The sequence below is a fragment of the Oculina patagonica genome, chromosome 4, assembly GCF_052425735.1.
Source record: "Oculina patagonica isolate OP01 chromosome 4, crgOcupat, whole genome shotgun sequence".
Lineage (NCBI taxonomy): Eukaryota > Metazoa > Cnidaria > Anthozoa > Scleractinia > Oculinidae > Oculina > Oculina patagonica.
The window spans coordinates 31388910-31412696 of NC_135761.1; the positions used below are offsets into that span (position 1 = coordinate 31388910).

Genomic DNA, 23787 nt, shown 5'->3' on the forward strand with positions numbered 1-23787 from the left:
AACAAGATATGGCTCCTGATTGGATCTCCGGCACACAACGCTTTGAAAGAAGTGGCATGGAAACCTAAACTCCTAAAGGATGTCTGTCTCCTGGCCGATTTTGTTCAAACGGGATGCCTAGAAGTATACCATGGCTCCATGGCAAAGAAGTACGTAAACAAGTCACAGCATTATTCTTATAACGGCATGGTTAGCAGAACGCAGCTTGCTGTCATTGATCACAACTGTAATGTCGGAAGAGGGGTGGCGACAACGGCCTCTGGAGAAGAGCGCTACAAGTGTGTATACCCAAAACTACAGAAGCAGTGGGTCGCGAAACCAATATATGAAGAGAAGACATATCAGTTTGTTGCGTTCGACGAAGGAGAACGCTGTCCTAATCCGTTTGTAGTCGAGTTTTTTGGGCTATCTTTGTATGGTCATCAATTTGGCCGCCCCAGAAAATTTTTCAGGGGCGAATGACGTCAACTCCGTGCCATGTGCTTTTGCTGTTTCGCTGTTTGGAGGTTTGTGCAGGTTGTTTCGCTGTTTGGAGGTTTGCTGTTTCGCTGTTTGGAGATTTGTCGACCTGATTGTTTAAATTGAGGACTGTTAGCAGGTAAGTCGTGTCTTTGTAGTCTGAAGTTAGAATAAATGGCTTTAAAAAACCATGCAGCTAAGATTTATCGATGTCTTCACGAAGTGTGTACGACTTTTGGTGCGAGCACAGAGGTGCACTTCGGCGGCGTGTTGTTTACCCATTTCTTTTTGAGGACAAACCAATGCTACTTCATGCCGAATAAATTAAAAGACGAACTGTGTAGTTTCACTTCGGTGGCCTTGATTTCTCAGCGAAAAATGTACAACCTTAACCCACCGAGTTGTGTAGCTCGGCAAAATATGGCCATGAAAAACTACCTTACCGAGTTGTGAAGCTCGGCAAAATGTGGCCATGATTTGTGGTCAGAAAACTACCTCACCGAGTTGTGTAGCTCGGCAAAATGTGGCCATGATTTGTGGTCAGAAAACTGACTTATCGAGTTGTGAAGCTCGGCAAAATATGACCATGATTTGTGGTCAGAAAACTACCTTACCGACTTGTGTAGCTTGGCAAATGGCCATGATTTGTGGTCAGAAAACTAACTTTCCGAGTTGTGTAGCTCGGCAAATGGCCATGATTTGTGGTCAGAAAACTAACTTTCCGAGTTGTGTAGCTCGGCAAATGGCCATGATTTGTGGTTGTAAAACAAAGTTATCAAGTTGCCATTTTGGTCACTTAATCCTGTCATCTGGTGATAACAGACTCCAACCAATCTGTGATGGTCAGTTGTCATCTACAAAAGCCGATAAGTTTATACCTAACAAAATCGGAGCAGTCTTCAAGTCAGGCAATCAAATGAATGTAAAATTCAGTACTGAAAGTCGTACACAACCTTCCTGTAAGGCCTCGATAAATTATCCCCTTGATTGTGGTAATACAAATTGCATCTTTGCATGGCCAGGGTGCATTGAGAACAGTGATACGGCGGTAAAACATTTTGAAAAAGTTCAATCTGCAATAAAAACAAATCCGAAACGAAAAAGAGATCGAGAACCATCTCGAATTCCTGTTTGTAAAGTTCTTAAACTTTTACAAAGAAAGATATCTAGACGTAGAGTTCAAAATTTACTTAGGAAAAGTGTTCCAAACACCTGGTGTATTAGTTTTTTGTGCAACAATTACAAATATTGGAACCTGTGGTATAACAATGAACACTATTTTGGTAAATATGTGTTTTTTTTGAAGAAACCAAAAAACAAAACAGGGTGCAAGTGTTACAGTTGCAATCAAACATATCCCCTTATGTCAGCAACAATGTCAGAGTTCTTTCAGTCTTCAGCAACTAGCTCAACTTTAAAAGGAGGTGTACTTCCTGATGACTCAAACAATGTTAGTGGCAACTTGCCATGGACTATTCTAACTGATAGGCTTTCACACATCAGCTTAATGCCACATGATGTTGGTGGGAGTGGTGACTGTTTTTTTAAATCAGTTTCACATCAACTCTATGGAACTGCACATTTGCACTTTGAAATCCGGATGTCCGGAATAACCCATTTAAATAAACATCCAGAATTTTATGTTGAAAGCATTTCTAACAATAGTTGGGCAAACTATGTGCAGCAAATGTCAAACCCAGGCACATGGTGTGATAATATAATTATCCAGGCAGTGGCTAATGCTAATAACTGTGTGATTCATATCACTGAGTCAGATATTAATAAACCTGAAGGAACAATTATTACTCCCGTATCTCACGACCAACGGCCTAGGGTAATATTCATCGGATATATCAATGAGTTACACTATGTTTCAACTGTGCCGTACAAAAATGGTCTAAACAAGAATAGGTTAGCATACTTAAAGAGCAAGTTATCACAGTCTGAAGACCAAAAGACAGAACAACTTAAGGAAAGAAGAAATCGTAGATCTACACAGACAAATGATGCAAGGCAAAAAAGATTGACCAATTTACGTCAAAATAATGCTAAGCGAAGGGCTGAAGAAACAGATCAAGATAGACACAAAAGACTAGCAAAAGTAAGACACAATGATGCCAAGCGAAGGGCTGAAGAAACAGATCAGGATAGACACAAAAGGCTAGCAAAACTAAGAAATAATGATGCCAAGAGAAAGGCTGAAGAAAGCATTGATGAAAAAACGGAGAGGCTTGAAAAAAGGAGAAATGCTTACTGCAAAAAGCATAAATCTACACAACATCACAATACCATCCAGAACAATTTTGATTTACCAATTATTGAACAAAAACAGGTACTAAAAAATATTGATTTATTTCATGAGTCTAATAAGTATTCAATTAAACAGTGCATAGTTTGCCTGGAAGGATGGCCTTTAAGATCTAGCTCAGATACAGACAGAACTTCTGAGTTTCGTTGTTTGAGATGTATCCGTGATAAGAAACGACCACAAAAGTTTTCCAATGAAAACAACATGATTCCTTCTCAAGTTCCTTGTGAACTACAAGGACTTACCCAAGTAGAAGAAATGCTCATTGCACGTGCACTTCCTATAATGACAGTGTATATAAAACCTGGTGGACAAAGAGGCTACTCAGGCCACTGCATTAATTTGCCCCAACATGTAGGAGAACTAGCTCTTTCTTTGCCAAGATATGCAAAAGATTTATCAGTTATAGTTGTTAAGATGAAAGGAAAAGACAACAACTTTAAAGATGTATCAGTTAGACGACAAAAGGTAGCCGATGCATTGCTGTGGCTAATTAATAACAATCCGCATTATAAAGATGTTGAACTTAATCAGTATTCCTTGAACTGTTTGCCTGTGCATGGCATTCCACATGATCTTATATCAGTTGAAAGAGAAGATGCTGATAGTCATAATTTAGAAGCTGATTTGGGCCCTCAAAATGCAGAGGACATTGTTTATAATGAACAAACTGAAATGAATAGCTTTCTTCCCATTCCCCAATGTGAACAGCAAGAAATTCAGGCTATTCAGCAGCAATTGTCTTCTAAACGTTATAGTGAAGCTATGCCTTGGCCAACAGTAGATAGTGAGCCAATAAATGAGTACACCACTCCTTTTCTAGCAACATTGGCTTTCCCAACATTATTTCCGGATGGTAAAGGTGACCCTACAAACCCATCTCTTTACCAAGATGTGCAACTTATTGAAAGAATTAAACATCTTTTAAAATACGCAGAAAAGAAAGATGGTCGCTGGATCTATCGCTTTGCCTCACACCCTAGATTTGCTTATTGGGCTTTTAATATGATTGAGAGAAAACGCATTTTACAGCAAACAGGAATATTCCTTAAACAGAATCCAGGAGAAGCACATCTCACAACAGAAGAGCTTCAGCAGATGGTGGCCAATAATAGTGCACATGTATTTCTTTCTAAAATATCACGATATCTTGCCAACATATCTGGATCAAATGCTTACTGGTTCAAAGCTAGGGAAGATTTAAAGGCAATTATTAATCATGTAGGGCCTCCAACATTTTTTTTCACCTTTTCATCAGCTGATATGCATTGGCCTGAGTTACATGCACTTTTTTCTAGTGATAGCAATAACACAGCTGAGAACAGACGTCAGAATGTCATAAACAATCCTCACATTACTGATTGGTTTTTCACCCAGCGCTTAGAGAATTTTATTAAGCACTGGTTGTATAACTCATTAGAAGCTGAGTGGCACTGGTACAGATTTGAATACCAAGCTAGAGGAAGTATTCACTGTCATGGTGTTGCTAAATTAAAAAATGACCCAGGGCTATGCAAACTATCAGAAAAAGCACTCGAAGGCTATTTAGCTGAGATCGCACTTAATAATGCAGACCCCGCAGATTTGCCAGAACTCAATCAACAAATACTTGATGGTAAAAAAGCTTCACAGTTAGTTTGCCAATATGTAGACTGGTTGTTGTCTACATACAACCCAGACCCACCAGATAATGGTACTTGGATAAAACCATCAGTTCATCCTTGTCAGAGACATCACAAGGACATTCAAGACTCTGATAGTGATTATGTTGACTTACTGAATACCGTCCAAAGACACACTCACTGTAGTTCAAATTACTGTCTTAGAAAAAGGCAAAGTGAATCGGACCTAAAATGTAGATTTAACTTTCCATTTGAACCTTCCATGACTACAAAGCTTGAATTTGAACCCATTCATTCAAAAGATAAAAACTGCCAATACAAAGTCAAGGTTATAACCAAGAGAAATGACCCCAGACTTAATAATCACCAGCGTGTACAACTGCAAGGTTGGAGGGCTAACTGTGACATTCAGGTAGTCATTGACTATCATACATGTCTTGAATACCTTACAAAATATGCATCAAAAGGAGAGCCACGATCAACCGTTTTGAAGACTGCATTCAACTCCATTGTTCGTAACTGTAATAGTGATAGCAGTCCCACAAAACTTATTAAAAAAGTTATAATGAAGTCACTTGGTCAGAGGGACTTTTCTGCTCAAGAGACTATGCATCATTTGTTATCACTAAAACTGGTCAGCTCCTCATTTAATGTCATACCAATTAGCTTAGATGGTTCTCGCAAAATCAAGCAAATTCTGCTAATGAGGATGTCGCAACAAACAGTTCCCTACTGGATGTTTATGCTAACCGTACTATATATGCTGACAGTATTCCAGATATAATGACTTTGAATTTTATTACTTTTGCTACAAAGTACAAACTTGTTAACAGTAAACTAACAGCTCAGGCACAAAATGCTGTTCCTAGAGTTTTTCCAGTTTATTCTTCAAATAACAAAGGGCCAAATTTTCCCCTTTACTGCAAATACCAGTTACTTAGATATAAACCCTGGCAGACAACACAAGACAATGCTTGGGACAATCAACCAAGTTCTGATGAAATCTATATCACTAAATGGAAAGAATTTCTAGAAACACCATATGCTAAAGAACATGTCCCTGACTGGCATGAGAGATTAGACACTGTTCAGAATTACAATGAAAATGACACAGATACCGAACAAACAGCACAAGAACTTCCTCAACGTGAAGAGTGGATGCTTTTAGCAGATCTTGTTCCTGGATCATTTGTTACAGCTGAACAATCACAACAAATTGTTAACTCGGGTTATAACTGGCAAAATGACAGACTTAAATATCAAGAGAGTCAAATAAGAGAAATGTCTTCATGGTTAAAAACCAATAAGGAAGCATTAACTCCAAGAACTGTGCGACAACAAAATATTGATCTCACTACTTTTAGTGAGATGCAGAAACGTGCCTACGATATAATTAAGGTACATTCCGAACAGCCCTATCCAAAGGATCCATTATTGCTTATAATTATAGGTGGTGGTGGTACAGGAAAAAGCTATCTTATTAATGCTGTTAAAAACCTACTTCAACACTCCTGTGCTGTGACTGCCACAACTGGCAAGGCTGCATATAGCATACGTGGATGCACTATCCACTCACTGTTGAAACTTCCTGTTGGTCCAAAAGGCAACAAAGACTTGACTGGACAAAGCCTTGTAAGACTACAAAACGCCCTTAAAGAAATCAGTTATATTATAATTGATGAATACTCTATGCTTGGCCAAAAAATGTTTGCCTGGGTTGACAAACGATGCCGGCAAGTTACTGGATTAACTGATCAACTGTTTGGTAGTAAATCAATTATACTAGTCGGTGATCCTGCCCAATTACCACCTGTGGCAGATAAGCCTCTTTACCACTCAAACCCTTCTAATGCTTTACAAGAACAAGGCCATTTGGCTTATTTCATGTTTAAAACTGTTGTCAAACTGACTTTAAACCAGAGAGTACAAGGCTCAGCCCCAACACAACCTATATTTAGAGATTTACTAAACCGATTACGCACAGGAGACTGCAATGAAAATGACTGGAGACTTCTCTTAACTCGACAACCATCAATGGCGAACAACATTGCTGAATTTAGCAATGTAATAAGACTTTATTATAGCAATGAAGAAGTTGCAAAATACAACTCTGAAAAATTATCTGCACTCCACCAACCAATAGCAATGGTTAATGCTCGACACTCAAGTCAAGCAGCTAAAAACAGCAGTCCTGATGAAATGTCAGGATTATAACCTGTTGTTTTCCTTGCAAAAGGTGCACATGTAATGCTTACAATGAATTTGTGGACAGACGTTGGTCTTTGCAATGGTGCAACTGGTGTTGTTGTGGATTTCATATATTCTACTAATCAGCAACCCCCTGACTTGCCTATTGCTCTTATTGTCAAGTTTGATGAGTATACGGGCCCATCTATTAATAATGAGATACCACGTTGTGTACCCATATGCCCAATAACAGTAATCTCTGACACATTAGGTAGTGTCCATGAAAGACAACAGCTTCCTTTAAAACTTGCCTGGGCAATAACAATACACAAAAGTCAAGGACTGACCCTATCAAACACATGGATTGACATAGGTAAAACTGAAAGAACTCCAGGAATTTCATATGTTGCAATTAGTAGAGTGAAGACACTTTCATCTTGCATTATTGAACCAATGACATTTGAAAGATTGACCAGCCTTAAAAAGTCAGTAGGACTCCAATTTCGCATTGAAGAGGAAACCAGACTTGATAAACTCGCACAAGCCCAAATTATTTGACCTATCAGTGACAGATCCAGAATTCAAAAGACCCAAAATAACACTAGCAAAACTTTGGATAGCCATTGGTAACACTGACAGAACTAGTGGCATGTCTTGTGTAACTATAACCAGACTGAGAACACTTGCATCATGTTATTGAACCAATGACCTTTAATTGATTGACAAACCTGACCTAGTACTAATATGAACTAGTACAAATAGTAATAATTCATATATTTGGTCTCCTCTTAGGTAAGTACCATGTTTATATTTTAAGCAACTATTCCCCAACACCTCTTAAGTATTTTTTTTTCAAAACAAATAAACGTTCCTCCAAATTCAGCAGTTTTCTCCTGTTGCAACCGTCAAATTAACTTAACATAATTCTTCTGTTTATCTTTCAAATTATAGAACCTCCTTTCTATCAGCTTTTCCATGGATAGTAGCTGTGCTATGCAACAGGACCCTCAAGGTATGTAGCTCACAAATTCTACCTGTCAAATACCAAAAATAGCAATTGCTTAACATACATGTTGCCAAACAATCCGTTTAACATATTACTCAAATAATTTTGGAAAATTCCTTGTCAACATCTGAAGCAATTTCAGCTAGCTGACAGCTCAGTCATATTTATTGCAAATTAACTATTTTCCAACTAAATTATTTATATTTTCTGTGTAATTCGTAAACTATTATACTCTTAGCACAGAACAGTGCTTGGTCTGGGCAGAACACTGCTGACTATTGATGCCCAGGACATTTGCCTAATAGGCCTGTTCGTCACTGAAATTAATTTGGTATATTTTATTCTTTCTATTGCAGACGCCGCAAACACCAGCTGCTATTTGCACAACATATCACCACTAAAAACAGCTGGCACGTCCAAGCGAAAGTACTTCAACTTAATAGTTCAATGCAAAGACCGACCAGTTAGAGCAGTCTGTTACTCACCCGAAAAACGAGCAGAGCTACATGCACTTGCATCAACAAAAAGTCCTGTTAAACTCAACAACTACAAGCAGCCTAGTAATGGAGATGATGATTTTGTCATAACAAAATTCACTAAAATCACGCCATTAGACAAGAACGAGATCGACTTTCCCTTCTCAGAAGAACTGACAGCCACCGCAACTGGGAAACCACTAAACATATCATTGATCCATAAACTAGCAGCTGAGCAATTGATATGTGTCAAAGCGAAAGTTGTCAGCCTGTCAGGAGTTAAAGTTCTGTCAACCAGATATGGCCCGCTTAAAAAACAGGATGTCATTATAGCTGACCCAACAGCTTACATCAAAATTGTGCTTTGGGGAGACTACATGGGAACTCTAAACCTCAACCAAACTTATGCTCTCAACAATGTCAAAGTGAAGGTTACAAAATATGAACACTACCTCAATACACCAAGAAATGAAGAAATGAAAGCAACAGAAGTGGCGCCATATGATGTACCTATCGTTGACTATGAAGATGAAGTTGGCACAACATCTACAATAAATGGCACAATTCAAGGTGTTCATGAAGTTTCCAAGCATCTATGCTGTACCTCCTGTCAGAAGCGCACTGTTGACGTCACCGCACCTGACAGAGCTCGCTGCCAGTCTTGCCACTTAATCCAGTTACCTACGACGTGCAATGCCAGTTGGGCTCTACGCGTTCTGGTGAAACCAGAAAGTTCCCCCAAAAACCTCCACCTGAGAATGGATAATAATGCAGCTCAACTCTTGGTTCCCCTTCTCAGCCCTGCCATTCAACTGGCATCAGCAACAGAAAATGACATCATCTCCTTGCTTCTACGAAGTCGCGACAAAGTCCTTACATTAACCTATGACACTCTAACTTACCAAGTTAGTGAAGTTCTTCTGAAGTAGACAGTGTAGCCAAAGACATTCTACCTTGCCATGTACCTACTTGTATGACAGTCTAACTTTTTATGTATGACACTCTAACTTGTCAAGGTAGTGCAGTTCTTCAGAAGTAGACATTGTAACGCACGACGTTACACATTGTGTTAAGTTTGTTGAAGTTCATTCATTGGTTGTTTGCGTTACCTTTCGTTAAGTTCTAACTTATCAACTGTGACACTTAAGTTATCAAGTTAGCCAAAGACGTTGCACATTGCCATCCACCTGTGACACTCCAACTCAACAAGTATGACACTCTAACTTATCAAGTTAGTTAAGTTTTTCTCCAAAGTACACACTGTACCCAAGGACATTATCCATTACATTAAGGTGCTTGAAGTTTATTTATTGCATCATTGCGTTAACTTGCGTTACCTTCATTCAACGGTGTTATGTCGCATGTTGAATTACGTTAAGTTATTAAAGCTTATTGTTGTGTTACAACTTTGCAACTGGTTTATTACACCACATGAAAACACCGCACAACTGCACTTTCTCTGAGTGTTGACCACCAATGAATACAGTCCAAATATTTCTTAAATACAGGTCGAACGCACTCCACTAATCTCTGATTACGACTAGTTCACGATCTAATGGATGACGCAATTTTACTGAAGAAGTAGTCTAGTAGGAAGGTGGGGTTCCCATGCACCCATATGATGTATTTTTCTAACTTACATTTTTGTAATCCTCAAGATATCTAGTAAACGAATTTTTATGTTCCCATCTCGAAATATTGTCCCAAGGCCTCGTTTTGGCGGCCTTCTTGGCGGCCATCTTGGCAGCCATCTTGGCGGCCATCTTGGATTTTTCACAAAGTTTATAATCGACAATCCCTCTTGAACTGGACATCAAAAGAGGCCAAAAACCTCATGTTAGTTAAAATTTGCAATAAGGAATAAATGACAATTTTAATTTTCATGAATTTAACAAGTAAGTTACAATTTAAGTAAAAAAAATATAGCAAAGTCAGTGTTATTCGCACTCAGAATCTTGCTTAACGTCAATTATACTTTGAAATGCTCGTCTCAATGTAAGAATGCGTCGTCTACATTCTCTCTTTCAAGTTTTAAAAGGAACAGACCACTATAAAAAGGATTCTCATAAAGTCCCACTAGGACAACATGCTGTTGAAAACAGTATTCGTACATAATGGAAACGCTGTTATTAAATAACAGTGGGGTTTAAATGTATCTACATGTCCTCGTCATCACTAAGAAGCTCTTCAAAATCAATTTCTTGTTCATCGTCTTCTTCTCCAACCTCCGCCTCCTCAACAGTTTTCTGTAACAAGTCAACGAGGGACGGGGGAAGCACAGGCCCGCTCGACCACACAGGCTCTAGGATACCTTCCTCGGTCTTCTCCCAGCCCTGGCCAGGATCGTAGGGGTTGGGGCGCCAGAAGATTGCTTCATGAGCTCGTTTGTAGTTAGCAAGGCGGTAGTTCACTCTGCCAATGTGTGGAACAAGGCTGTCTCGGCAAGGGGGAAGCCGGGAGAGGTCCACTTTAGATTTGGTTGTCAGTACCTCGTTCTCCCCTACCATCTTCTTTAGCATAGCGCTACGTACAGTATTAACAGACTTCTCCCGGGCGTGGCCATACATCAGACATGTGAATACCTCCAATTCATTCGTTACTTCTTGATCTACAGACCACTCATCACCGAGTTTTCTAAAAAAGAAAGAACAACAACACTAGTTACAATATAAAATTCATGATGATCGAGTAGAGATGTGCTGATCTAGTACTATGTGCTTAAACTGTCATATAAAGGAAACACTCTCACCTAAACGCAGCATGGTACCTAGGATGGTTTTGTAGCTTTTTCAAGGGTCCCACCTTACCCTTACCCTTGAATGCACTCGTTACATCTTCTCCGGTGAATACGTACAGACCAAGCATCGTAGTACAGTAGTCAGCTCCCTTAGATTCTGCTAGCTCACTGACGTTTACAATTTGACGATGCTTTCCTGACCCAGTATCCAGGTAGATGGTGAGTGGGATGGAGTGAGCATAGTGTAGGAGGATAAAGAATATGTCAGAGTCGGGTGTTCTCACCACAGCTGACTTGTACCCAAGCTTGACAGCATAATTGAGGTACAGCACAACTCGTGTATCCGTCTCCTCCTGGTTCGACTCAAGCTCGTGGATCTCGCTTACCGTCACCTAAAATTTGTCATTGTGTCAGTTATGATTAAATATTGATTGAGAATAGTTTACAGCCTTTGAATTTTAATATACTCACGTCGCCATCTGATGTGGCCAGCTGGTACGCCTTGCCTTCCACCACTGCCACAGCTGTCCCACATTTGTGGAGCCGAGAGGCTGCTGCCTTGTCCCCCCATACGCGAAGTAGAAGCTGACAGAGCTGTAGCTTATTCTCCTCATTTGCAAGGAAGAGCTTAAAGTCAACAGGCTTCCTTGTTGCCTGCCCATCTATGATGTACCGCTGCGAGAAACCACGACGAAGTCTCTCCTGGGCCTTGATAGAGTCAGCATGGTAAGAATCAGTTGAGAAGACAAAATTCTTCTTAGCCACCATCTGATCTAGGACCTGGAGGCATATCTCACCAAATGTTGGTGGGAGGTTTTTCAGGGCGTGAAAAAGCGCGTTGCCATCCTGAATGTAAAGGCTATCGGTTGGATAAGGCACTTCCTCAGGGGCATCTTCCATCAAATAATGTAGCATTGCAGCCTTGTTCGTCTTATTAAAGAAACCATCAGTTGTACCAAGGCTGTGAGGGACAGGGGTGAGTGAATACCGCATCAGTTCATCAAGATCAATTGGCTCATCAAGGTGCTGAGATTTGATTAGCAGCATGAAAGCGAGGTCACTTTGCTCACGGTACTGGATAACCTGCAAAGTTAAATGACCAATGTTTCACACCTAACATAAGTTTAAATATCATACCTTACAACAATAATATATTGAAGTTAAAGTAGGAAAGTGGGGTCACGTACCTTTCCCTGTGAGGCAGTGAGCTTAACTGTCTTGTTAGAATCTTCCATGGTTTTTAGCTTCTGTCTCGTGATTGGCTCAAAGAACAGCGTTTCAGCGGAGCCACTTGCAAACCGATCTCGGATGAACATTTCTTTGGCCTCTTTACCAGCTGCTTCAGCACGGAGCACATCAAACTCCACCTCTGACGAAGCAGGAGCACCGGACGCCAGGCTGTAGAGGTGGTCTTTGTCAACTATAGAGAAAGGATTTGTGAAGTTGCGTATAGCAGCGATGGTACGCTTAACTGCATTCTCTGATTTCTTTATCTCCGCTTTCTCTAGCTCGCGGTGTTTTCCGGCCTTAGGGTAGTCCGGATCATTAATAAGGCCACACATCTCAAGCATCTTCTCAAAGTACTGAGCGCGTGTTGAAGTTGTACGGCACCACCGTTGGTAAGCACCAAACATGGAAAAGAGCCCTACGAATCCACCTGTAAAATAAACATTGTAAAAACAACACGTTACACTAAATAGAAAAATATCCATTACAATCTATATGTTGTTATTATGCCTGGACAACATTAATTGATAAAGCTTCTGTGTAGAAAACCCCTAACAGTTATATTTTAAAGAGTAACGGAGAACCAATTAATTTTATTCCACAACGGAGGGATAGCATATTATTTTTTTTTTGTAATATAATCCGCTTTGATAGGCTATCAATCTAAACAACAAGGCAGTTAATACAGTAATTTAGTACCTGCGGACTTGGAGAACTTCATGAATGTTTCCTCCATCGTCTTGTCGACTGCACTGAGAGCACCAGGTATCAAGGACCGTGCTACTGCAATGCCACCCTTCATGAGCAGTTCCTTGGCTCCAGGATGAGATTTTTCAATATTTGTCAAGAACATGTCCAGCCACACCAGGTACCTGCGGAGGATCATAGGATAAAATGTGTGTTTACAACTATTTGGTTACAAGTGTACAAGTTAAAAAATCAATGTGGCTTATAAAGTAGTTTCAGTCTAAAATGTAAATTACCTTGAGTAGTTTGGCCCATCATATGCGAAAAACAGGTCAGCCATATCGCCATTACACTTGTGGAAAAGGGAAAAGTTGTTGGTCTTCACAGAAAACTGCAACATAAGTATGAGACGTGTATGTTCTATCACACTCAGCCAGAATGTAGCTGTCTTTCCAAGGTGACCGTTGCGTACCCGAGCTTCATAGGACACGTACCTCTCCAGGATGGTGAGCGTAGAGGGGTCCTGTAATGTGATATCAAGGTTTTCACGATTACACTTCTGTACCAAATTAAGCAGTGTCATAGGGTCGCTGACCTGGACATTTTCGTCCTCAGCAAATCGCTCAAATAGTAACCGCTGCATTGCTTCACTGACTGTTTTAAGGCAGAACAGGGCCTTGGCGTACGCCTTTCCTTTTAACACGCTAGTCAGGCATCCAGTGGTGACAAGCTCAGCCTCGATTAAGATCTCAGAGTAGCCTGAGCCCCTGCATTTGTTACCTGTAACCATGCCCATATAGTTCATTCCTGTGTGGAACGGCCCTGGAAGGACTACATGTTTCTTGTAATCATCTGGAAATTTCCAAATCAGGGGAAGGGCCTTCATGCAGCCACCAAGGTCAAAGGTGTTCAGCACATACGCCTGACCAACCTCCATGGTGGCATCCTCTGACCGCCTCAGCAGCTCCTTGATCACTGAGAACTCAGTAAAAGGCTGGTTGATAGGAGTGAAATAATCTATGGTTGACCTTCGTGTAGGCTTGACGCCAGTAGCTGAGATAAAGCCACCAAACCCTGGGACAAGTTGCCTCTCTCCACTGCTCCCCACTACCCGTGCAAGTAACCAGACTTGATACACTCGGATGCACTTTAAGTAAACTTCACTGTTGGCTGTGGGTGTAGTGAACACAGCTCCCGTAGGAAACTTGGGCCCTACCCGATTGTAGATGTGGATAGGGGCTAGTGTCTCGGGAGTGTCAACTTTCAAGGAGCGTGCCGTACTCCTTTTGTAGCTAGGGAGTGTCCGGTCTTTTCCGTTGTCATCAAACCCTGGTTTTACTTCCTGTATCATGATCCCACCGGTACTGTTAACCACATTTGATCCATGGATGTTTGTTGTTATTTTGTTCATATTGTCCCACTCAAGATGGAACACTTCGTTGCCCTCGCCAGTAATGATTTGAGGAGTTAGGGAAGTAGAAACCTCATCGAGGGCCTTAGCCAGTGCAGTTTCTAGTTCCAAGCCAAAGTCATAAGTCTCACAGTGACCCAGCCTGCTAAGTATGGTTGTAAGTTGTTTACTGCGATATAGGTGTCGTACAGTAGCGCAAAGGAGAATGTGCTTTGAAAACTTCCACTCTCCCTTCATTGCAGCACGGCAGATGTCCTGGAAAGGAAAAGAGAGTGATAAGTTTGATTTAAAACTACAACAAAAAGATACATGACCTGTTACTAACAGCAAAAAAGTTATGAAGGAGGGATATGTGATACCTGGCCTATAGATAGGACGATACGTCCAGTCTTCTCACACCTCTCCACATCTGAACTACCAGAAATAACATAATTCAGGAACTTTAGAAGGTCAGAAGGGAGAACTTCATCTGATGACTTGACTTCCAGATCGTCTGCTGAAGGAGGCCATGGAAGTGGCTTTGCCTCTTTAAATGCCCGCTGGATTGAATTGCGAAGGAGTAGAGCCACATCCTGGTACTTATCTTTGGACCCCAGTTCATATGCATAAGCAACTGCGTCTGCGACGGATAAGCTGGCACTGTACACCAGGCTGTATGTGATGCAACCTTTGTCCCCAGGGTTTACCTTGGCAAAGGCGATCTGCTCATGAATAGCATGGTTTTCAATTCGTGCTTTTATCTTTTCACTTCGGTAATCTTCATTGGGAAAACCATTCCTCTCCAATTCTTTGATGTAGATAAGACGCAGAGATGCAAGCAACACAACTTTCTTCTGCCCAATGACGGAGTCTTGAATAAAATCAAGCACAGCAGTAAATGCTTGCCTATGCACAGATGCCTTACGTTCCTGATCTGTTTCAATTTTGTCACAGTTTAGAGCTCGAGCAGTATCACGCAGGTGATTGGCGTACTTCAAGTTAAATGAGTTGCGACAGGATGGGTGAAATTGTGCCTCTCTTGCAAATAGGTCTTCGCCTTGTACCTTGCGATGTAGACAGCTGTTACCTAGTTCAAGGGCTCGAGGCTCAATCTGTTTCCAGGTTTTTTTTTTTTTTATAATTTAATACTTTATTAAATTAAATATACAGTTACAAGCACAGATATAGATACAGATACAGAAGTTTGAAGTACAATTACACTTTGAAAAAATACATAGTTACGGGTGCACTACAGTTACAATTTTTAATTTTGAAATACTACTACAATTACTCTGGGAACAGTTATACTAAAAAAAAAAATAAATAAATAAATAAATAAATAAATAACAAAAAAATAACAAAAATAACAAAAACAAAACAAACAAAAAAAAAAACAAAAAAAATAAATTCAAAAAAAGAACGAAAAATGGCAGACGTTGCATACATTTACTTTAAATAAGTTTATCTAAAAAATTTTCCCATTTAACTAAATGGAGGTGCAATTTATTTTTCTGCTTAGCAATAAATTCTTCTATTTTAATAGTTTTCCTTAGTAGAGCATGGAAGACATTCAAACTGGGATTAGTAGATCTCTTCCTACAAAGTACAATTGTTTGTTTTGCCACAAGAACTATGTGGTTTACAGCCATAAAATGTTCCTCGAGATCAGGCAAACCAAGTATAACATTGACTACTTCTGACAAATCAACACTAATTCCAGTGACACACTGTTGCAGCCAGTTGGAAATTTCATTCCAAAAGGCACTAGAATAAGAACATAATGCAAACAAATGTTCAGGGGTTTCTTCCTCCTCTCCACAAAAGGTGCACAAAGGCGACTCCACCAAGCCAAACTTACACAATTTAGAATTTGTAAATAAGATTCTATTAACCACTTTGTATTGAAATTCTCTTGTGTGCGCATCTAACGCAACCTGGAAAGGCAAGCTGTATATTTTACTCCAATCACGCTTAGGGTCAGGGAACATTTCATCGAATTTCCTTTGTGCTGTTGGTTTTTCACAAACCCTTGAGACCAGACTCGCATACAGTTTTTTGGAATTTACTTTTGATGTGGGTACTTTAACTGAATTAATAGTTAAAGTGGATTCATTTGAATCCGAGTTCAAGATATAAGGACCTGTCGTGGACTTAATAGCTTGTTTCCATTTAACTGGTATTGCATCGATTAGACCTTGCCACAAAAGAAAGTTTTTCATTTTAAGACCTTTGTTATGCAAATCATTCCATGTCAAAAATTTACATGTCCCATCCAGTTTAATCATGTCACCAATTTTGTTTATACCTATATCCATCAGTTCGCTAATAAAACATGATTTATTATTTATACAGATGTGTTTATTATTCCAAATTATTTCGTTTAAAATTTCATCACTTGTTTCAGGCATTGAACCATTTAATTTTGACCATAAGGTCAAACATTCGTTATAAAATGGGGGGATAGCAATTTTCAACGAACCTGGATCAAAATTGCATGTTAAGAGGTATGGGCCTCCCACAGGCTGTAGAAAAAAGTTGAGAACATGTTTCCATTCGGCACCATCTTCCGGATCAGAGTACCGTTTCCAGGTAGGTTCCTTTAGAGTTCCGTCCTTGTCCTTAAACATTGGAAACTTGATGCATCGCTCTGTTTTTCCATGCAGTTTGACTTCAAGCTTTTCACAGAAAATGCACTCTGGAGCAAACAGCCGCATAGCAGATAAAGATGATGCCTTACGAGGAGATCGTGTTGTTGTTGCACTTTCGTTAGGTGTTGCACTACACTTCAACCGATCTTGGTTTTTGGTAAACTTTTGATAACAACCTCGATGGTAGCCAATTACTTCTAAATTTACACTTGCAAGAGTGTCTGGGATCTGATTACAGATATCTTCCATCCGATTTGGTGAATCTCGAGGTTCCATGAGGCGCCTGTGCCGAATATCGTGTAAATAAGAAAGCTTCTCAGTGGCAGATCCCTTGACATTACTAAGTGGTGTGAAGTCACCATGCTGAATACCACTTACGTGTAAAATACAATTAACTGCAGCTTGCTTTCGAAAAACTTCTTGTCCATCACCGTTATCACATTTACGTTTCATTTCTTTTAAATTCTAATGTTTTTTCTTGCACTATTCAAGCGAATAAAAGCCTTAAAGTACAGTTTTTTTACGACTCATCCAAACGAACTTACATACGCCGCCATGTTGGATTTAATAAGAAGGACTGCGCGTGCTCCGTTTTTCTAGTTACCAGGCCTCATGCTACCAGGGATGCCTGACAGCTTTTGTTATCTTTTTCTAAAGTTTTTAAAACTTTACTGTTTCGTAAAAAACACTGCAAAATAAACTTAAATCATATTTAAAAACTACAACAAATGGCTTCACATGATTTTATTTGAGATCGAAATGACATTGGATTCTAATTCTAAATTATCTGGATTTTTCAAGTTTTCTTATTTTAATTTAACAAGAAAGGTAAACTATTAAAAATAACATTCTTAATTGATTACTCTTAAAAATAATGCACTGTTAAATGTCCAGTTCAAAAGTGATTGTCGATTATAAACTTTGTGAAAAATCCAAGATGGCCGCCAAGATGGCTGCCAAGATGGCCGCCAAGAAGGCCGCCAAAACGAGGCCTTGGGACAATATTTCGAGATGGGAACATAAAAATTCGTTTACTAGACATCTTGAGGATTACAAAAATGTAAGTTAGAAAAATACATCATATGGGTGCATGGGAACCCCACTTTCCAACTCGACTAAAGGAAGAGATCGAAGTTCCCCTCCTAGAAAGGCCACACCTTCCACAAAATATTGCACCGACTCCCCGTGGTAACAAAGAAGACATCATTGCAAAACATATTTCGAGATTTCACTGAACAGTTACAAGTGACGATGTGCTGCCACAGTAAAACAGTAAACAGTAATAAATATGAAAAAGTACTTGTATTCAAACAGGCCATAACGGTTTCACAGTAAGAAATGTTTAGTTGGAGAAAACAGGCAAAACTGGATACATGTTTTCCTTTGATTATTTGTCATTATTTGTTATTATATTTTTACAATAAAGCCACACAAAGAAATACTTATATATAGCCATAATACAAGTTAAAAAAATGCTAAATCGAATTCAGTGACTGTTGGATCTTTAAAGCCCGTGTAGTTGCCAGTAGCTTCGGGAAATTCTCTTCGTATGGCAGATACCACGCAAGATGGAATGACTCTTCTTTGTTTCCTTCCCAGTCTTTGATAGATCCACCACACATACTGTCTGTACGCTGCATAGCGATAGTTTCTGCAATACACACCATAACATAGAATGGCATGTATTATTATCTGTTTTATTTTTGGTGGCTTGTGTATTCTTGGTAATACCGGTTCTGCATGGGTGAAGGTACCGGAGTGCTGTTTAAATAATGGAACCCTACAATTGCAGTTCTTAAAACAGCTCTTGTTAGGCAAACAACGGTAAACTCTTCGTGTTCTGTAACACAACACATCCCTGTATGTGCAAGTGACGTGACAAAAAAACATTATATTAGTGACGAATCAATCCTTGCTTCAAGGGCACGTTCGACAGAATTTATAGCTTAATAAACTGCTTTCAATATTTTGTAATGACACTTGAATTGATAGAAGCTTGCTCGGTATTTATTCCTGATAAAACGTTAAATAAGAAATGACTTCTGACGAGCTGGGTTAATGAATAACTTTTTAAAATCGGGGGCAAATAACATGAGATGTCACATTTTCTTAACAAGGCTTTTAAAACTTGACTTTATCATGTAAAAGTGATGCATGGGTAAGCATGGTAAGCCATGCAAGTGCATGAAAAGGCCAGACATATTGCAATTTCATAAAATACCTTCCTCGAACTTGTTTTCCGACTCGGGTACTTCACGACAGCAGATGGACTCTCTTTCAGTTGCTGTAAGTTCACAACGCCAGCAAATACACCAGAATAGATTTAATAGTCTTTCGGATTCTTCGTTGTCATCATCAGACGCTTGGCTTTCATCGGGGACGCGTTCTGGCTCAAACCGATAAGGCTCCAGAGCAGCCATTTTGTGTTTACATGCGAGGTTGAGCTCTTTGACGTCACGCATACATTGCCAGGCTGCTAAGTTATTCCAAGATGGCGGCGGCCGGAACTCGATTTTCAGGCAACTTTAGAGTAGGATTTTTTTTATTCATTCTGGAGTGAACTTCTCCTTTAAACAATTATTCGCCGAAGGCGAAGTGATTATTGTTGAATAATCCCCGAGATGAAGTCGAGGGGATTATTCAACAATCACTGAGCCTAAGGCGAATAATTGTTTTAGTATAATTTTTAGAGGTGATCATCAAGAACTTAAAAAAATAACGATAGCAAACAAGAAAACAGCAAACACAGGTGTTCGCTTGCATACGGTGTAAACCAGTTTAATTCATCGATTACAATCAGAATTTATTTAGTTAAAGCAATAAAACGGAACAAAACAAGCACTATGAGAAAGATAGATGTCCGTTTCCTTTGTATGATTGTTGAAGACTTCTAAGCGAATTTGTGAATCCTCTCGAAAATGAATAGCTCCGGTGAGAAGAGAACTAAATAATGTTTGCTCAATCGATCTGACTGAGTTTCTCATCGATCGCCAAAACCGCCGTGTTTACGATCATTTCTAATGCCTTGAGAACTATCTCTTGAAAATATTTTCGGTCCAAAAGCCTGGGTAGTTAATTTGAAAAATTCCCAGTGTTTAAAATATCCAGGACTTGGACTGGTTTCTTTCAAATCAAAGAAATTTTCATTCAGCAAAAGCGACCATGTTTACTTGCCTGGGTGTCAAAGGTGGTGTGGCTAAGTAACCAAGCCTTCAAAGCTATAATCACCTAGCGTGAGGTGAATATAGCCTCATAAGCCGAGCTTCTCGACCAATCAGAATGCTTCAATTCTTATAATCACCTCTGAAATTATACTAATCCCTTAATATCCACAAGTGCTGGCAATGTAATATCTACAATGTCAGTTAGGGTTTGGACATACATCAAAAGCAGTTAACACCCCCAAAGCTATTTAAAGCTTAACATTGACTTGCAGTAACTAGTGTTCTATAATTTGTTCATAAACTTTCAAACAAGTAAATAAGGTTTGTATACTGTAGAAAGCAATAGTTTTTGCATTATCATTTTTTCCTTTGAGACCATTCAAAAGGGAAACATAATGATGTTACAAAGACAAGGCGGTTACCACTGCCATTGACTTGCACATTATGGGCTCTCCTAAGTCTATGATGGGTGGTACATGGAAGGAATGGCTCAGCTGCTCATACTGAACAGCAAGAGCAGTGCCACCCAATACCAGAAGAACAGCTGGCAAGTTGTTCCCAAAGACTTCCTTTTCATATTCTACAAGTTTCTTTAAACCTTCTCCTTCGTCCGAGTCAGGTAGAAAAAGTATGGGTGCATGGCTGTTATAACTCTTCCAATGAATTCTACGCACACAACAAGAAATAAATGGTGAACTTTTCTGATTGATAAAATTCAAAGTGCACTCTCTCAGCCATATGAATAACAGATACATTTCTCCTTTTCATTACATTATTGACCACTTCATAAATAACCTCGTTTATCTTTGAAACGGGGAACTCTCGATTTATCGTTATGACGTCTATCACTGAAGATCACAAACAGATCAAACAAACAGGTTTTATAACAAACATTGTTTACGAATCTTGTGCACCGTTAGTTTCACAGAGAACGAGACCTTGATCCTATTGTCCTAAAGAAGAAAAAGCACTTCGCAACTTATCTATATAGATAAGTTACAGTACACAAAAACCAGTATAGTTGTTAAACTCTAATGAGGCAAAACAACAGTGCGGCCTCTAACTGTATGCTAGTAACACTAAATTATTTTCCGAGACAATGGCTATAAAAGTAGCTTATATCTGGTGCGTCCTCGAAGAATAACTGTTAATTATTATACCTGAATGGTTAATGAGTGCTGTGTGATTTGAAATGCACGAAAAAGGTCAACGTATGAGAGACATGGAAAGGTTACAATCAATGGAATCTAGACTCTGTGAGCGGTTAGTTCTTGCTGCTTATAGACTGGAAAAAGCTCCTGTTCCAACAAAACAGCAACTAAAGGATCTAGATTCAAATGTACAATGCTTTCAAAAGGAGCTAGTAGGTAAAGTGAAACTTTTACTGCTGTAAATAATTCTGACTACATTGGAATTCTACAGAAATCCTCGAGAACAAAGTATGCGCTGATGCGTTAACAACAGAAAATTGTAAGATTTTTTTCCAAGAACCCAGGTAGGTGGGTCAGAGTTTATTTGAAGACCGGTTATAAACAATAATGAAATAATATAAATGCTATCATCATCATATCAAAGAAAAAATCTAAGAATCCCAATAGTCGAACCTTTTCAAAAAATATGTATGAAAAACTAAACATTTGATAACTTTAATGATGCCATAAACAATGTTAAAATCAGCAGCTACAGGAGTCGAGTTATGCATAGTCTACAAAACAGAAGAAGGTTCTTGATTTTATTAAAGATCAGAAATCAAGACGAAGAGTTTTAGCCTATTATCGGACATATCATTGATACTGACTATGCAGAGCCATTGCATAATGGGTGGCAATTTTGGCACAGTTTTGTAATTGACATTTCTGTAAGTAAATCCCCGATACCACAGAACTGTAATGAGTTAAACAAATTACCCTCAGATTCTACATTTATTTGTTACATAACCTGCGTAAAGGAATTTGGATGTTCCTGTCTTGCAAAGAAAGTGAAAAAGTGGTTCACAGATGAAAGAAAGAAAAGGGAAAGAGACCAAGACACTGCCAAAAGTTCATGTTTTTGGTTGATGCTATCAGCAGTGACAGTGACCCTCCCGAAACAAAACTAAGAATGGAAACCTTGGCTTATTGTGTGGTTTACAGGTCAGAGATGCTGTATCTTTGTTTTCAAGGGTAGAAACTGATCAACAGGAAATAACCAAACTTAACAATATTTGCCAACATTTCTTTAATGCAAACTCATTAGAACTAAGAGTCTCCCCCACTGTTTGGACTATTGGTTACGCTATACCTTACCATGCGCAAATTTTGTATGACAAGTGTGGGTTGGGCCTAGGGCATAATAACAAGCAGAGACGCAAAGTAAAGCATTTAAAGCTAAGCCAGAATTCAAGGACGCCACACTGACTGGGCGTTGGCAACAAGTTGTTCGTCACGACTATTTAACTTGTGTTAGTGGACATGCATGGAAGATCCATTCCATTCCGAATGCAAATATGGCGGACCACTCGGTCAGTGCCTGGGATGAGCTTCATGAAAGCGAGGCTAGTCAGGCTTCCGTGTTTTGTTTTGACAATGCTTTCCTACAAAAGTCTTGCTTATTCCTCAATCTGGTGTGTTTCTTTTCGCTGCTCTTATGAGTTGCTGTGTTTCTGAATGCCATGAGCTCGTCCCAGGCACCAACCGAGTGGTCCGCCATATTTGCATGCGGTGTATTATTAAGGTGGCTGAACACAGTTTCTCTGGGTGACCAGCGGTATTACCCAACATGGCACAGCTTTTTAAAAATAAAAACAAACATGGTGGTCAGGGCTCTTTCTAGGTATAAGCAAGTCCCCAAATTGGGTATATCTGTATAAATTGGGTATATCTGTATAAAAGCTGTAGACGTTATAGAACCCATAGATCCTATAGAACCCATAGATCATGTAGACGTTATAGAACCCATAGATCCAAAAGAACCCATAGATCATGTAGAACACATAGACCCTGTAGAACACATAGATCATGTAGAACCCATAGACCCTATAGAACACACAGATCATGTAGAACACATAGACCCTATAGAACACACAGATCATGTAGAACACATAGATCATGTAGAACCCATAGACCCTATAAAACACATAGATCCTGTAGAACACTTAGATCCTATAGAACACATAGATCCTATAGAACAGATCCTATAGAAACCATTTTTAGGCATTTCTGCATGAAGCAAATATTACTGTGGCATTTTTCTGCTCTGGAGAAATTTGAGTCCAAGGAGACCCCCAGCGGGAGAGGGACGGGGAACTCAGGATTTCAAGTGACAAAGTGATTGAGGGATATTTCCTTTTAGGTAGCATAAATTTGAAAGGGGACTTTGTTATTTTTGAACTGAAGCATGGATCCTATAACATGTTTATTTCATGGCCGTCACGCATCGTTTGATATGGCCGTTATTAATTCACGCGCCAGCGATACGTGGCCAGCGCATGACAACAGCAAAATCTCCTGTTTTGACGTGGTATGTCCAAAGTAACAAGTGCTCAGAGTGCTCAAGAGCTCGTGTAGAAGCAAAAAGCAGAACTGAGAACAAAGAAATTACTGAAGGAAATTACAGCCGGATCGCCAGGAAACCCAAAAATTTAACAAAAACAAGGATGCGATCTCAGTTGTTCCTCTTCAAAACAATTGCTTACAGCAGTTAATTTGTCTTCAACTAAGAAAATGAAACGCGGTGGCTAAAAGTCATGACGGTTGTTAAAGTTGTACTTATCTCACCAATAATCTGACCATTATTACTATTTCCTATCTTATATAGCTACTCTCTTTCCAAGAAATCTCAGGTTTCAATTAAGGGAATTACATATAAAATATTAGTTATCAGCTTACATTCGAGGCA

General features: G+C 39.4%; 3 protein-coding genes and 1 pseudogene across 3 annotated transcripts; 2 read left to right on the plus strand and 2 right to left on the minus strand.

The window, feature by feature from the left end:
• The first annotated feature begins 363 nt into the window (after window positions 1–363).
• LOC144650148 (uncharacterized) lies at window positions 364–9501 on the plus strand. Its single transcript, XM_078509804.1, has 3 exons — window positions 364–598; window positions 7528–7588; window positions 7939–9501. Exons 2-3 carry the CDS (start codon window positions 7552–7554, stop codon window positions 8985–8987), a joined length of 1086 nt encoding a protein of 361 aa, XP_078365930.1. The 5' UTR covers window positions 364–598; window positions 7528–7551; the 3' UTR covers window positions 8988–9501.
• On the plus strand, window positions 6374–7363 carry LOC144650149 (ATP-dependent DNA helicase PIF1-like; annotated as a pseudogene).
• A 206-nt stretch (window positions 9502–9707) lies between the features above and the next one.
• On the minus strand, window positions 9708–17859 carry LOC144650150 (uncharacterized). The gene is made up of 8 exons (XM_078509805.1): window positions 16689–17859; window positions 14480–15221; window positions 13006–14375; window positions 12722–12894; window positions 11983–12452; window positions 11267–11878; window positions 10808–11187; window positions 9708–10692 (listed from the first exon to the last, which is right to left on the minus strand). Exons 1-8 carry the CDS (start codon window positions 17198–17200, stop codon window positions 10215–10217), a joined length of 4737 nt encoding a protein of 1578 aa, XP_078365931.1. The 5' UTR covers window positions 17201–17859; the 3' UTR covers window positions 9708–10214.
• A 352-nt stretch (window positions 17860–18211) lies between these two features.
• On the minus strand, window positions 18212–19167 carry LOC144648314 (P2X purinoceptor 7-like). The gene is made up of 3 exons (XM_078507914.1): window positions 18969–19167; window positions 18479–18605; window positions 18212–18398 (listed from the first exon to the last, which is right to left on the minus strand). Exons 1-3 carry the CDS (start codon window positions 19165–19167, stop codon window positions 18212–18214), a joined length of 513 nt encoding a protein of 170 aa, XP_078364040.1.
• Between the last annotated feature and the right edge of the window lie 4620 nt (window positions 19168–23787).

What these genes read in the sequence shown, in the direction of transcription:
- LOC144650148 (XM_078509804.1), top strand. Translation starts at nt 7,552, where the DNA reads ATGGATAGTAGCTGTGCTATGCAACAGGACCCTCAAG. An exon ending in TATGCAACAGGACCCTCAAG is followed by an intron (nt 7,589 to 7,938) that starts GTATGTAGCTCA and finishes TTTCTATTGCAG; the next exon opens with ACGCCGCAAACACCAGCTGC.
- LOC144650150 (XM_078509805.1), bottom strand. Translation starts at nt 17,200, where the DNA reads ATGAAACGTAAATGTGATAACGGTGATGGACAAGAAGTTTTTCGAAAG. An exon ending in TCGTCCTATCTATAGGCCAG is followed by an intron (nt 14,376 to 14,479) that starts GTATCACATATC and finishes TTTCCTTTCCAG; the next exon opens with GACATCTGCCGTGCTGCAAT. An exon ending in GATGGGCCAAACTACTCAAG is followed by an intron (nt 12,895 to 13,005) that starts GTAATTTACATT and finishes GATCCTCCGCAG; the next exon opens with GTACCTGGTGTGGCTGGACA.
- LOC144648314 (XM_078507914.1), bottom strand. Translation starts at nt 19,167, where the DNA reads ATGGCTGCTCTGGAGCCTTATCGGTTTGAGCCAGAACGCGTCCCCGAT. An exon ending in GGAAAACAAGTTCGAGGAAG is followed by an intron (nt 18,606 to 18,968) that starts GTATTTTATGAA and finishes TTGCACATACAG; the next exon opens with GGATGTGTTGTGTTACAGAA. An exon ending in CCTTCACCCATGCAGAACCG is followed by an intron (nt 18,399 to 18,478) that starts GTATTACCAAGA and finishes TGTGTATTGCAG; the next exon opens with AAACTATCGCTATGCAGCGT.